This window comes from Crocodylus porosus, unplaced genomic scaffold (genome assembly GCF_001723895.1).
Source record: "Crocodylus porosus isolate Cpor-Errol unplaced genomic scaffold, CroPor_comp1, whole genome shotgun sequence".
Classification (NCBI taxonomy): domain Eukaryota; kingdom Metazoa; phylum Chordata; order Crocodylia; family Crocodylidae; genus Crocodylus; species Crocodylus porosus.
In genome coordinates, this window is record NW_017728918.1 from 12303163 (window position 1) to 12317048 (window position 13886).

A 13886-nucleotide genomic window follows, 5' to 3' on the forward strand; every position below is an offset into this window, starting at 1 on the left:
GTCCCCTAGTACAGCCAAATTTTTCAAAATGGAGGAAACTGCACGACAGCTAGAGTACTGCAAAATGATAATGATTTGAGCTGAACACAGCTAATTTGCAGCAGAACTAGTGCTGGGACTCGGGTTTCCAAACCTAACACAGCTATGATTGTGTGTTTATGTAGTTTAGATTTACATTAATCCTTCCATTCTTTTTTTTAAATTAAACCGTACCAAGCTTCTCATAATTATAGTGGTTCATTTAATGGTTCTAAATCATCTGGAAGTTTAAAAGAGGAAAATAAAATTGGTCATCCCTGAATTGTTTTGTATGACTTGGTTTGACTGATTTCTTTTAGTGGGTTTTTATGAGAAACATGGAAAAAAAGAATAAAGTGACAAAGTGTCCTATAGATTAATTTATGGGAAATAATCTATGAATAATTGCTTTATTTTAAATAAACCTTTATTGATGGGACTTTTGAAAACCCTCACTATTATCCTAACTGCTCCTGTTGAAAACAGGGAATTTTACCATTGACTTCCGCATGAATTGGTGCTCAGTGTTTTTTGAAAATGAATGGCCTCATTTAGAAGGGAGTAGACATATATATTAATATTCATTCCTTCATCTTAATACACGACTTATAAATGTTAAAGGATTACTGGGACTAAAAGTGACATGTTTTCCCTCTCTGTTTAATTCAGTTCGAATAAGAAGAAAGTCAAGGCGGCGTTCTCAGTGGGGCAAAGGAATTATCAAGAAAAGAAAAGTCAACAATTTGAAGAAAGATGATGATGATGCAAAGTTTGCTGATGATGAAAATCATGGGGATGATAGCAAGCTGCTAGAGAATGGGGAGCTAGAGATCAGTACAGACTGCATTGAGGAAAATGGAGAGGAAACGGGAGACCTGTCGATGACAAATGATGAGTCCTCTTGTGATATCATGGATATAGATGCAGAGCAGAGGCTTAACAACGGGACTGTAGGAAAAGAAAACAACTTTGCATCCACAGAAGAAGAGAGCTCAAATGAATCCCTGTTGGTACCTGACAACATTACAGGGAATGCCGAAAAGGATTTGAGGAACGAGTCTCCAACTAAAGGGGAGTGCATAAATGGAGAAGCATCTCTACACAGCTTAAAAGGGACACCTGCTTCAGCATGTCATAATGGGAAAGTGGAAACAGTTGATGTAGTTTTACCCTGTGTTGACAATGATGTATCTAGTAACAAACAAAAAGCTATATCTGAAGATCAGCCAAAGGAGAAAAGTCAAGCTTCCAGTGAAAATCAGGGAGCTGATCTGGTGAAAGAGTCTAACACTGAGATACCACAATCCAGCAATAATGAGAAGATGTTTCAGAACACAGACATTGAGACTAAAGATGCTGAGCCAGATAAAGAAGGTATGGCATACATTTTAATTGTTCTAGTTTCAGTGCTAACTTTATTTTAGAGTAATGTAGCCAGGCATCTTTTGGGTCTTTTTGGAATAGGTAGTGGTACTGTTGTGAACCACAGCCTGTGCATTTTGAACATTTAATGCTCTTACAACATGGCAGCTATGCGTTTAGCATGTAATGCTGATGAAATACCATTTAGGTAATATGGTGGACAAACTTTTCTTACATTGCTGGCTGGGACATCATTCTCCCCTTGTACTCGGCCTTGACGAGGCCGCTGCTGGAGTACTGCATCCAGTTTTGGGCCCACAATTCAAAAAGGATGTGGAGAAGCTTGAGAGAGTCCAGAGAAGAGCCATGCGTATGATCAGAGGTCAGGAAAACAGACTGTACGACGACAGGCTGAGAGCCATGGGGCTCTTTAGCCTGGAAAAGCGTAGGCTCAGGGGTGACCTGATGGCCACCTACAAGTTTATCAGGGGTGACCACCAGGATCTGGCGGAGCATTTGTTCACCAGAGCGCCCCAAGGGATGACGAGGTTGAATGGTCATAAACTACTACAAGACCTTTTCATGCTGGACATAAGGAAGAATTTCTTTACTGTCCGAGCCCCTGAGGTCTGGAATAGCCTGCCATCGGAGGTGGTTCAAGCACCTACATTGAACACCTTCAGGAGTACATTGGCTGCTTATCTTGCTGGGATCCTATGACCCCTAGCTGACTTCCTGCCCTTCGGGTGGGGGGCTGGACTCAATGATCTTCCGAGGTCCCTTCCAGCCCTAATGTCTATGAAATTAATGTTGCCTTTGATTAGTAGTTCTCAACCATGGTGCCATGGCACCCTGAAGTACCTTGAGATCCTTTCAAAGGTGCCACAGGATCTCACAATGTTAGCTTAGATGTACAAACATGATTCATGAAATACACCAGAAATTCCTAAATCCATAGTGTCAGAAACCTGTTGTGTCTTTCCAGTTTCTTTGCAACAGAAGATTTGCTGTATTACTTTTTCTGTAGTAAAAAAAAATGCATACTAAGAGCTGGCTGGCATTTTCTGAGGCATGCCTTGAATATAAAAAAAGTTGACAACAACCATCTTTGATAAATAAGTTTATCTCTTTATTAACAGTATTCTGTATACATCTGTAAGCTTTCTGGGGAACATTGCAGATACTGAGGTAATATTATACTGAGGATAATTGGAGTATTTCTAAACTATCACTGAGACAGGGTTCACTATGGTGTGGCTCCATGTGCCTCCTTATCCAAGAATTTACAGGACAGCTATCACTGGGTTTGAATCTAGTGAAATAGACTATAATCTTATTATGAATCTGTAGGGTTCTGGTAAAATCAGATTATCAGGAGTCCTTGTTTTTATAAATTGAGAATAAAAGCAATTGTTCCTCTCATAGGCCAGGTACCAACATTACCCTTTTACCGGTATAAGTGATTGGAAATCTGGCACAGAAAACTGGTTTATACCTGTAACAGAACAGAAGTTCTGCATGCATAGACTAGTTTAAAAATAGCTGTACCTGGTCTAAGATTTATACCCCCCACACACACCAAAGGACGAATGTGTGTTCTGTTTGTTACTTACCTAACTATACCACTTACAGAAAACTGTAACTTAAATCGGTTCAGCCCCGGGGTTTCAGCATATTTCTACCTAGCCGTAAGTGAGGTGTTCGTAGTACTTTGCAAGTAAAGATTCCTGATTTAAGCATTTTCCAGAGACTGTGATGCAATGACCATGTCATGTGCAAAAAAAAAAAGACAAGGGAAAGGGAAGGACACCGATGAATAAAAGGAAAAGGAGGGGCAGTTTTCTTTGGGGGGCAAAGTTTCTTCAGGGAAGAGATGTAAAAGCTGTGATAGTTTATTATGTTTTAATATATACAAAAATTAAGTATTTTAATATCAAAGATCCGTGTTACTGTTTGTAAATGAAGTGAGCGTTGCTGAGGGTTTGAATTATGAGATTGTTTTTTAAGGATAGGTAGCATGGAAGAATGTGTATAAATGAGTGATAAGAAATAAGAGATGAAGAGTATGCTCTAGATGCACGGTGCATGAGAAATAGAACAGGTGTCATCAGGAATGGATTTTGTAGGGCCTGTAGGTGAGGAACAAAATCTTCGACTTAAGCAGGAAGATGAGCAGTCAATGAAGGGATTGAAGTGGAGAAGGGGTAGTAGTGTGGTTTGAGCGCTAGAGAAAGAAATAATTTTACAATTTGAATTCTGGATAGACTGAAGACCGCCTTGCTGACAGTCAGAATTGCCGGAAGAAAAGTAGTTTAAATTCTTGAGATGAGATGGAGAGAGGAATCAATCTTGGAGATTGTAGAAAGAGGAACAGTATTTTTGGGCAACAGCTTTAATGTATAAAATATGACAACAAGAACAACAAAAACCCTTCTGCTTTTTGGTGACTTTACATCTTTACTTCCCCATAGTAATTTTTAATGTTAAAACTCAGCAGGTCAATGTATATCTTTGTGCTATGCATTTCTGTGGATATAAATAAACCTTTGGGAAGCTATATAACAATCACATTGAAGATGAACACTGGTGGGATCTTCATGATCATCAGTTTAAAAAATGAACTTGGTACCCAAAGGGTGGAAACAGGTGTCACCTTTCCTTGCCTTTGTGCCACAGTGCCCCACACCTCCTTACCAGTACCTGTGCCGACTTGTGCTTCGCCCAGAGGGATGGGTCAGTGCAAATCCTGGCAAGGAGGTATGGGGCAGTGGGGGAGGCAGGGAATCACCTGGCAAAGGGAACGCATAACCCAATCAGCTGTGGTGGGACGTGTTCCTCTACAGCTGATGCTCTTTGGTTTGACCATCCGAAAGCACTTTGGAGTTGTTGTTTTTTAAGTAAATTATTTCCATGGCTTCAGTGAGGGATTGACACAGTTCCATATTTTCCTATCCTGGGCCAGTTGTTTGAAATTTCCCAATGAAAAAATGTCACTATAGAGAACTGCATCTGTGCTTGGACAAAGGAAAGGAAAAGGAGACAAATGAATAGTCTGCTGCTCATTGCAGCAGTGGGGGTGATGCTCTAATGACCCAGCAGGAGGGGATTGCAGTTGGCATTTTCACTTTGTTGTTCCTGTCATCTCTCCTAGGAAGGATCCTGTTCAAGAATGTGGGTACAGTTCTCTGCCAGGTTGTGAAAGAGCCAAGTGAAGGAGGAAACTTGAAATGAGGCACAGAGCTGAGTTAACAGTAGTGTGACTTCGGAACCAAATTGCCCCTTGTTCCTAGAGCTTGTTAAAAGCTTTGGAGAACCATGGAGGTGGCACATAAGTAGAGTAACCATAAAGAAATCTGGGATACCTCCCTCCTCCCCAGCTTCCCCCCTCTCCCATCAGTGATGCTGCTGCAGGCAGAGGCAGGCAGGGTGTGGGCACAGTCTGGTGGGGAGGTGGAGCTGCCTGGCTTGCATGCTGCTCTGCCTTTCCATTAGGCTGTGTCCCACACCCAGGACTCATTTTAATTATCCCCAACCATCTGGGGATGGTCTTCAAAATCCAGGACAGTCCTGGCCAAACCAGAATGTGTGGTGACCCTATGCATAAGGCCCCTGGAGGGCGAAGAGAATTTTATCCCCTGTCTCTGGTTCCAGGAACTGTAGTATTTTGAGTGTCCTGAGTGTAGGGGCTTTTGGGGAACTTTAGGGAAAAGAAATGCTGCAAGTAAACAAAACTAAGGGCTTTGCACTTTGGTATGGACTTGAGGTTCCTCATCCTGCGTGTTCTCTTATGGGCCTCCCTTCTGTAAACCTCCTTCAGACATTTGCTGGGAGTGCTTGGGCGTTCCTTCAGGGGGTGAAGACAGAATGCATCCTCAACATAGGCACTCTTAAAAGTCTTGAAGTACAGTGTAATACAGTTATATGAATATGGGTAATTTAGAATGGTTAAAAGCTGCAGCAGAGGTTTCTTTAAAGTACTGTTCAATTCTTGTATCAGCTGGGGATTTTAGGAACATGTACTATACATTTGGTGTGTAGTTATGAAATGTTGCTCTGTCCACCAGAAATCTCTGATAGGAGTAAGTGGGTTGATTGGTCATCTCGGGCTATAAGGGGACAATGGAACACATAAGGATTATTCAGTCTGGAATCCTGCCTCAGAAGTTTTAAAGTTAAAAGAACATTAATACTGACGGAGAAGTTCACTGAACTTTTTAAGCTCAGGGTGTTTTGACTTTTATCTGTAAAGATATATGCTGCTTTGTTGTGGATGAATAACATTCTCCTGTAATAAGTGATGGTTGCCAGCAAACAGGAAACTATATCTTTATAGAATTGAACCCACCTAGGACACCAGCAGCTATTAGGCTCTTGTTTCAAGCAGTGGGGACCATAGTGTTATTTCTTACATAGCCAACCAGAGGCAATAATGAACCCAAAGATAAGCAATTACATCCGATGATAGACTAACTGGACCTTTATATTTAATATTGCTGTCACAATAGCATTGCTGATAGAAATTGCAAAGCCCAGGGTATTGCTCAGTTGTTAGTTTAAGCTTATTAATGGCAATGCTTTATTTGTTTATCATTTAATAAAATTAACAAATCCATTGCTTTCTTTCACATAAAGAATTTGCCTGAGTTGGACATGCAACCTGAATAAGTCAGTAGTTGCCATATCAGTGTGCCATCTACCCAGCAGTGAATCCTCTTAACACTTGTTTAAAATGGAACCAAGTAAAAATGAAAGACAAGAGGATCTAAGATCTTTTAACAGGGGCACCACCTCCCAGGGAAATGAGTAACGAACTGAACTGATCCAGTGAGCCCGTTGCTGAGCGGCATGAGAAATAGAGCCAAGCCATGTCGGAGTCAGTTCTGCCAAAGTAATTCTGTTTGTCAGTTTCATCTTGTCAGATGGAGTTGAAATGTCCAGTGACACTAGCAGTTAAAGATCTTGAATCAGTGTTAATCTCTGTAGTATGAGTACTTAACAGGCATGAGTTAAAATTTTTAAATTAAACTAGAGTTTAATTAAATTAAATAAAAATGAATCAACAGTTTATAAGCAATTTTTCCAGCTGTTTTTGGTAAAGATGCACCTGAGAACCTAGACAGTAATTTTGAAAAACCATTCACTACTACTTCCACAAAAGAAGCATTGAGTAGCTCATGTTTGGGAATTGGGCATATTAAATCTCTTCTGGCTTTAACCTTTTTTTTTAATTCTGGGGTTCAAAATGTTGCTAGAATAAAGAAATTAGTCGCACAAACATTAATCCCTCTGGGGGCCCTTAAGAAAGTGGTGTTGGCTCTAAAGACAGTTCTGTCATCCAGTCCTCTACATGGAAGAAGGATGCTATACCATAGGATCTAAAAGGTATAAAATATATTGGAAGTAGAAGTGGTGAACAAAAAATAGCGGAATTAGACCTATGGCAGTTACGGTAGCTGGAAACTCAGTTGCCTGGGGTTTGGTAAAATCAGCCTGGAGATGGGAAAGTCCTTTTTCAATTAAATACTGGAATTACACTTTGGAATATGGTGAATTATCTATCAGTTTAATTTTTTAAAGTCAAGATGAAGTCTTTTGATGTACTATAGTACAACCAGAAGTTATGGGCTAGCTACAGGTTTTACTGGCCAGTTAGACTCTTCGGACTGCATGTCTGTAATGGCTCCTTCTGCTTTAAATTGTATGACCATAAGGAAGTTGCTAGGTGTTGATAAGCCACATAATTGATCCTCATGAATCCATGCTTTCTGGGTCTGTTGGTAGTAATACAAACACACTTCTGAATTTGAATGCCTAGACAACACGGCGCTTGAATAATAGAAAATGCTGTGAGATGTTTGTTGCATGACTTTGTTTCATCACATTTGAAGGTATAGAGATTTTTGTTGTCTAGTGGTAACGAATTTTTCTGCCATCTGTCTTTTGATATGGTGGTATTTTTTTGTCCAAACTGCAGGTGCATCCAAAGGTAAGAAATCTAGAAAAGTCACTCTGGAGCAGCCAAAATCTGCAAGTCTGGAACAGGTTCCAGAGGAAACATTGGATCCTGTACCCCCAGTGTTTGTTGACCACAGCAGATTAAAGGTAATGAGACTTGAGAACTACCTTATTTACCTATCCTCCTGCTTTTCATAATGCTACATCCAACGCAGAATGTTGACTGTAGAAATTATATTTGTTAACATTATTTTTAAGGTGCCTTTTGTCGGCAATTTTTATTTAAATAAATTCAAGTTAATGGTATTGGTAAACTCTTATTGATATTGGTCATTTTTGAATAATTTAATAACATCCACTATTTCTACTGCTGTTTGTGCAGATATTAATATGCATCTTTAGGGGTGTGACAAGTGCTCTGGTTTTGTTAAATGCCAAGTGAATGAAGGGTATACTTTGCCTTCCATAACCTTTATACCACTGCTCAGTAAAAGTAACCTGTAGGATTCAAACACAAACTGATGAGAATTACTGCTTTCCTGGTCGTAGCTCTGGCCTAGCCCCAGAGTACAGAATTGTGTTTTAATTAGTGGGAAACTATGAGGGAACAAAGAATTTGTCCCTCTAGAGTACCTGAGAAAGCAGATAGTCTTTCAGTGAATACAGGATTTTGGAAAGGAGTACCAGGGACCTTGTTGGAAACATTACTGAGTATTAAAACTAAAAGAAATCCTTGAAATTAACTTTCTGTCATATAGTCAACCTTTCTCCTCCAAAATTGGGGTGTGCGTCTTAAGTGGAAAAGCTGATTTCTAAATTGGGATGAAAGCATGGGAACTCTGTATTGGCTGCTGTGGGTTCTGCTTCTCTCTTGGCGATAGAGAAGGGGCAGAGCGTACTTTTCAGCATTAGAGCTATAATTTTTACCCTTATACAGCTGCAACCAAAAAGCTGAGTAGCCAAAAGCTGATGCCAGCTTGGCTGCAGATGAGAGGGTTTCAAACTATCATTTTTGGCTGAGCAGTGGTACTGAAGTGTACTCTGCCCTTACAACTAGGTCTTGATCATTGTTGGCACTGGATTCATGACTTGGTCCTGATGCCTTGTTCTGGGTGAACCCAAAACCTCAGACCGACCCACGATGACTCTGTTCAATAATAGGCAAATTTTATTGATGCACAGTGATAGCTGATAAGAGTAATGCAGGCAAGGCAAACAAAATAACCCCGCTCTCCCCCGATCCTACATATCTGCCAGTTCCAGGGTTTCACAGAGGTCCACCTGGTCAGTCCGTGAATGCCAGACGGTACACCTGGCCAGTCCATGAATGTCATCCTTTGTTTCTTTGCTTGAATGTCAGATGTCAGCAGTCTTGGTGGGCATCGGCCCTTGACCTCCCCCTCTGGGGTGGGTGAGACAGCTCGGTGGTGTGTTTGAAAGTCCCTCTTTTTGTATTCTTTCTCCCTGGATAACTTTTCATTTCCAGGTACTGTTGATTGGTTTCCCTGTGGTCAACATACTGTCCACGTTCTCTTCTGTCTGCATAATTCTGTGTTTTCACAAACCCAGCACACCCATGCATCTTAATTTGGTCATTTACTGGTGTCTTAATTTAGGCATCCCCAGACTCCGAATTTGGTTAGTCCACCAAACTGGAAATCCCAAGGGATCTGCAGCTGGTCAGCATGACCTGCTGCCAATGCTGCAGGGTCCTGTCTTTTTTTTTATGGTATACTGTTAGCATGTTTTCAATTTCACAGAATGTATGTGCCTGCTTGTCTGTTAGCTTGGGATATCCTGTCTGCCTCAAAGACTGAGAACATGAAATTTTGTCACAAACAGACTTCTAGAAACCGGTTAACCTTTGCTGTTCTACAAGACCATTGTTCTAACGCAATATTTACTATACCTAGAAGCCAGTTCCTAAAAGCAAATCTCTAAATATCATTCTCTATCCATCAGCCATAACTAGATATTTTTTTCATCTGTATTCTGCCCTCCAAAACCAAAGTGCATGTCTTTTTTGGGGGTGTGTAATACTTAAGAACATACAATAAAGCAAAAGTTCTGAGATGCATTTCTAGTTGTAGGAGAAATTGTACATTTTTAGAAACTAGTTTGGTCCTACATTTCTTGTGTCAGTTTCTAGAAACATCTAGCTTTATCTAGTCTTTTTTTTTTATTCTTATTATTTTTATTTTTAGTGTAGTTCCTGTCAGCTGGTTATCAGTCTCTGCCTTGACAGCACCAGAGACTATTGGAGACTCTGGTGGGAATTCAAGACTGTAGTGGACAATTAGCCCTGTTGGTCTCAGCCGTGAGATGTCACGAGACTCCAACAGGCTCCCTGAGCCCTGTGCACCAGGATGTCAGAAAACCTTACATGTAGCCCAGCTGTAAACATGGGGTTTTTTGAGGTCCTGGGACACCAGGGCCCCAGGATCCAGGAGAGGTTACCTGAGGTCATCATGTTCACAAGATGAACATGAGCCTGCAATGCGATGCTGCGGCTAGTAAAGCGACCAAAATGCTGGCGTGCATCCATAGATGCTTCTCGAGCAAATCCCGGGACGTCATTCTCCCCTTGTACTCGGCCTTGGTGAGGCCGCAGCTGGAGTACTGCATCCAGTTTTGGGCTCCACAATTCAAAAAGGATGTGGAGAAGCTTGAGAGAGTCCAGAGGAGAGCCACGTGCATGATCAGAGGTCAGGAAAACAGATCTTACGATGAAAGGCTGAGAGCCACGGGACTCTTTAGCCTGGAAAAGCGCAGGCTCAGGGGTGATCTGATGGCCACCTATAAGTTTATCAGGGTGACCACCAGGATCTGGGGGAACGTCTGTTCACCAGAGCACCCCAAGGGATGACGAGGTTGAACGGTCACAAACTCCTGCAAGACCGTTTCATGCTGGACATAAGGAAGAATTTCTTTACTGTCCGAGCCCCCAAGGTCTGGAACAGTCTGCCATTGGAGGTGGTTCAAGCACCTACATTGAACACCTTCAAGAGTAAATTGGATGCTTATCTTGCTGGGATCCTATGACCCCAGCTGCCTTCCTGCCCTCTGGGCAGGGGGCTGGACTCGATGATCTCCCGAGGTCCCTTCCAGCCCTAATGTCTATGAAATCTATGAGCCCAGGGTTACTGTGTGCTGGGCAAGTCAGGTTTTTAAAAGTCCTGGCATGCAAGGACTCCAGGAACAGGGAACCTCTCCCTGTCTCAGGGTCCCTGTGGCCAGGATGCATTAAGTATTTTATTCCACAGCTCCCTTGGAGCTGCAGGGCAAGACATTCAACCTGCCAGGTCATGGGGGGTCCTATGGCTCTCCGTGACCCAGCACCTCTGATCCAGTTGATAAGCTCCCCTGACTTGACACCCTGAAAACAGCGGGGTGCTGTCCCACGTGACTGCCAGCCTGCCAAGGCACGGGGGGAGCTGTCAACCAGGTGCCACCATGCAGCCAGCATCGGGCTGCATGGCAGGGACTCTGCCATATGTTTAGTTTAAGTCACAATGGAAACAACCACAAAATTTTTACGTGCTTTGTGGATTCATTTTGTGGATTGGCTTGTTGTACATTTTCTTATGCCATTTTCTGAGCATGTGGCCAGTTACTATTTAAGACTCAATTAACTGGTTAATCACGTCTTATATGTAACATCTGCCAGGGGTTTTAGTCGTGGACCAAGTTGTGCTAACTATTGTACAAGTTTGGAATGAAAAGATGCTCCTCGTCCCCTGAACTTTAGTTTACAATAGGACACAGATGGGAGAGTAGAAAGAAATGATAGCATGATAGCAGAGATCTCAGCACACCACTTGGGTAAAGCTTTTTGTATTTAGGTAGGCATCACATTGAAGGAAAAACATGAAGTATCTTTGTAGATGTGTATAGGGAGTGTCTTCCTGGTAAGAACATGCATTCATCATTTTATCAGTGATATACAGTTTATATACTGAAATAAATGTGTGTGGAAGACCTATTTACAGTTGTTTGGTTTGATGACTGATTATGACAATGATATTATTTACATGCTAGATCACATTTTTGTTTGTAATGTAAAAATCCTTCCAGCACACTTCTGTTTTATTCTTGAACAGTGATAAACTGTAATAAAATCTCAAATGGATTTCAAGAATGATTACATGTTAATCTTGATTTCGTAATTTACATGTATATGTATTTTTTTTATTTCAACAGAAACTACTTGATCTGTTGGTTAAGAAAAGTGACAACCTTACTGTTGACCAACTTGAGAGGTTGTACTCACTTCTTAGTCAATGCATCTACCGGCATCGTAAGGATTATGACAAATCACAACTTGTAGAGGTAAAGCACTACGGCTCCTCTAACTTCTCACCTGATTTTCACTAAACACTTATTAAAATGTTTGTCAATGGCTAACTGTGGTAACTAGTACACATCTGAAGCCCTCTTTGAGAACTGTATTTACTAACAATAAAAAGAACCTTAGATCAGCAATGATATAAAAATCACCAGGGTCATTAGTTTCTGAGATGACCCTTTGCTCCAATCTCTTTTCTGCAGAAGAACAAACCTAACCGTGGGTATCTTTCTGTTCATCTTATTCTGTTCTCTAAAGGATATAAATGACAAAAGCCATAAGATTCATATTTTAAGGCTGGTAAAGACTGTACTCCTTATGAGTGTAGGAGAGAGAGGACAAAGAGCTAACAGTGAGAAAACGTGCTAGTGAACTGAGAATGTGGCTGAGAGGCAGGAGCTTTCAAGTAGTTGCTTTGGCTCTTTCCAAAGTGATTATTCTGATCTATTCTGCACTGGTGAGGCCACATCTGGCATACTATGTCCAGTTTTGGTCCCCCCACTATAGAAAGTATGTGGAAAAATTGGAGAGAGTTCAGAGGAGGGCAGTGAAAATGGTTCAGGGGCTCGACGACATGACTTCTGAGAAGAGTCTGAGGAACCTGGGTTTATTTAGTCTGCAGAAGGGATGAGTGAGGGAGGGATTTGATAGTAGACTTTAACTACCTGAAGGGTGATTCAGGACAAAGCTGAACTGTTCTCAGTGGTGACAGATGACAGAACAAGGAGCAGTGGTCTCAAGTTGCAGCAAGGGAGCTTTACGTTGGATATCAGGAAAATCTTTCTCACTAGGAGGGTAGTGAAGCACTGGAACAGGCTACCCAGAGAGGTGGTAGAATCTCCACCCTTGGAGGTTTTAAAGACCTGGCTAGACAAAGCCTTGCCCAGGGTGATGTAGATGCGGATGGTCCTGCTTTGAGCAGGGGGTTGGACTAGATGAGTGGTCTCCGACCCTTGTATGGTGAAGATCATTTTTTGTAAGTAAAGGGTACCCAAGGATCTGCCCCCCTGCCTCCCAGACAAGCTGTCTGGGCTCTGACCTTTCTCACCCAGGCCAGCCCGGGTGGCAGAGGACATGGCTCGGCTCAGCTCAGCCACGTGTATCCTGCCACTTGCTATCGTGGAGCCTCTGACAAACTGAGATCCACTGTGAGAGGCTCCACGATTGACCACTGGACTAAATGATCTCCTGCGGTTGGTGACTGCTGAACTACATGATCTCCTAAGGTCCCTTTGAACCCTAATTTTCTATGACTGAAGAATATCCTTACAAGTGGAGCACAGTAAAAGACTAGCTTTAAAAATATTTTGTGATAAATTTGCCCCGACCTTCAACTTTCATGCATTTTTAATGCATGTCAAAGGTCCATTCTGAGGCTAGGTGGTACTAGGTTGGGCTAGGGCAGGGATGGGCAAAATACAGACCACCAACAGACTTGCTCCAGCCTGCCAGTGGCAGCCACCACCTCATTGGATCTGGTCTGTGGGTGGCCAGTGGGTCCAGTTCCAGACTCCCTGTGGTGTCAGGTAGGCAGGTAGAGCTGTTGCCATCATGCTGGGCAGGGCTGCTTCCACCCAGGAGCTTCAGCTTTTGATGCAGTGGCATCAGCTGTGGCCCTGGGCTAGGGCTTCCACTGCAGCTGGTGGGCATCGGCTGTGGATGCTGCCAGCAGGCTTAGGAGCACCAACACAAAATCTGCTAGTGATGCCCACAGCTTACAGCATTGCCCTCCCAGTGAAGCCAAAGCTCCTGCCTGGAGCCCTGACCTGGAATATGCTGGTGGCATCGGTTCTGGACACAGGAAGGCGCTTCTGCCACTTCAGGTCGGTTTCAGCTTCAGCTTCGGACATTGCTGGAAGGTTGCACGTTGGGCTCTGGATCCTGCTGACTGCTTCCACAACTGATGCCACCGCTCGCTTGCTGCAGCAGAAGTCCCTGACTGGGTCCACGGCTGATGCTGCTTGTGAACTACAGCTCCAGCCCGGTTCTGTGGGGAGGAATGGAGGAAAGGGGAGATGGAGGTAGAAAGAGATGGATGTGGCCCTGAACAGGTTACCAAAACTCATTAAGTGGCCATCCAGCTGAAATAATTGCCCACCCCTGGACTAGGGTGACTATGGAATACTAGTTTGTGTGGCCAGTTATACTTCAGGGAGAGATCTTGCCTAATATCTGGCCTCTCTTGACTCTCCAGCCTAAATGACTT

The 13886-nt window shown here is 42.6% G+C and overlaps 1 protein-coding gene across 1 annotated transcript in view; it reads left to right on the forward strand.

The window, feature by feature from the left end:
* ATAD2B (ATPase family, AAA domain containing 2B) overlaps nt 1-13886 on the forward strand; it is a 114818-nt gene that overhangs the window by 97813 nt on the left and 3119 nt on the right. The window contains exons 27-29 of the mRNA XM_019538128.1: nt 688-1392; nt 7355-7482; nt 11536-11664. Of these exons, the coding sequence (XP_019393673.1) occupies nt 688-1392; nt 7355-7482; nt 11536-11664 (962 nt within the window). The remainder of the gene's footprint in view (nt 1-687; nt 1393-7354; nt 7483-11535; nt 11665-13886) is intronic.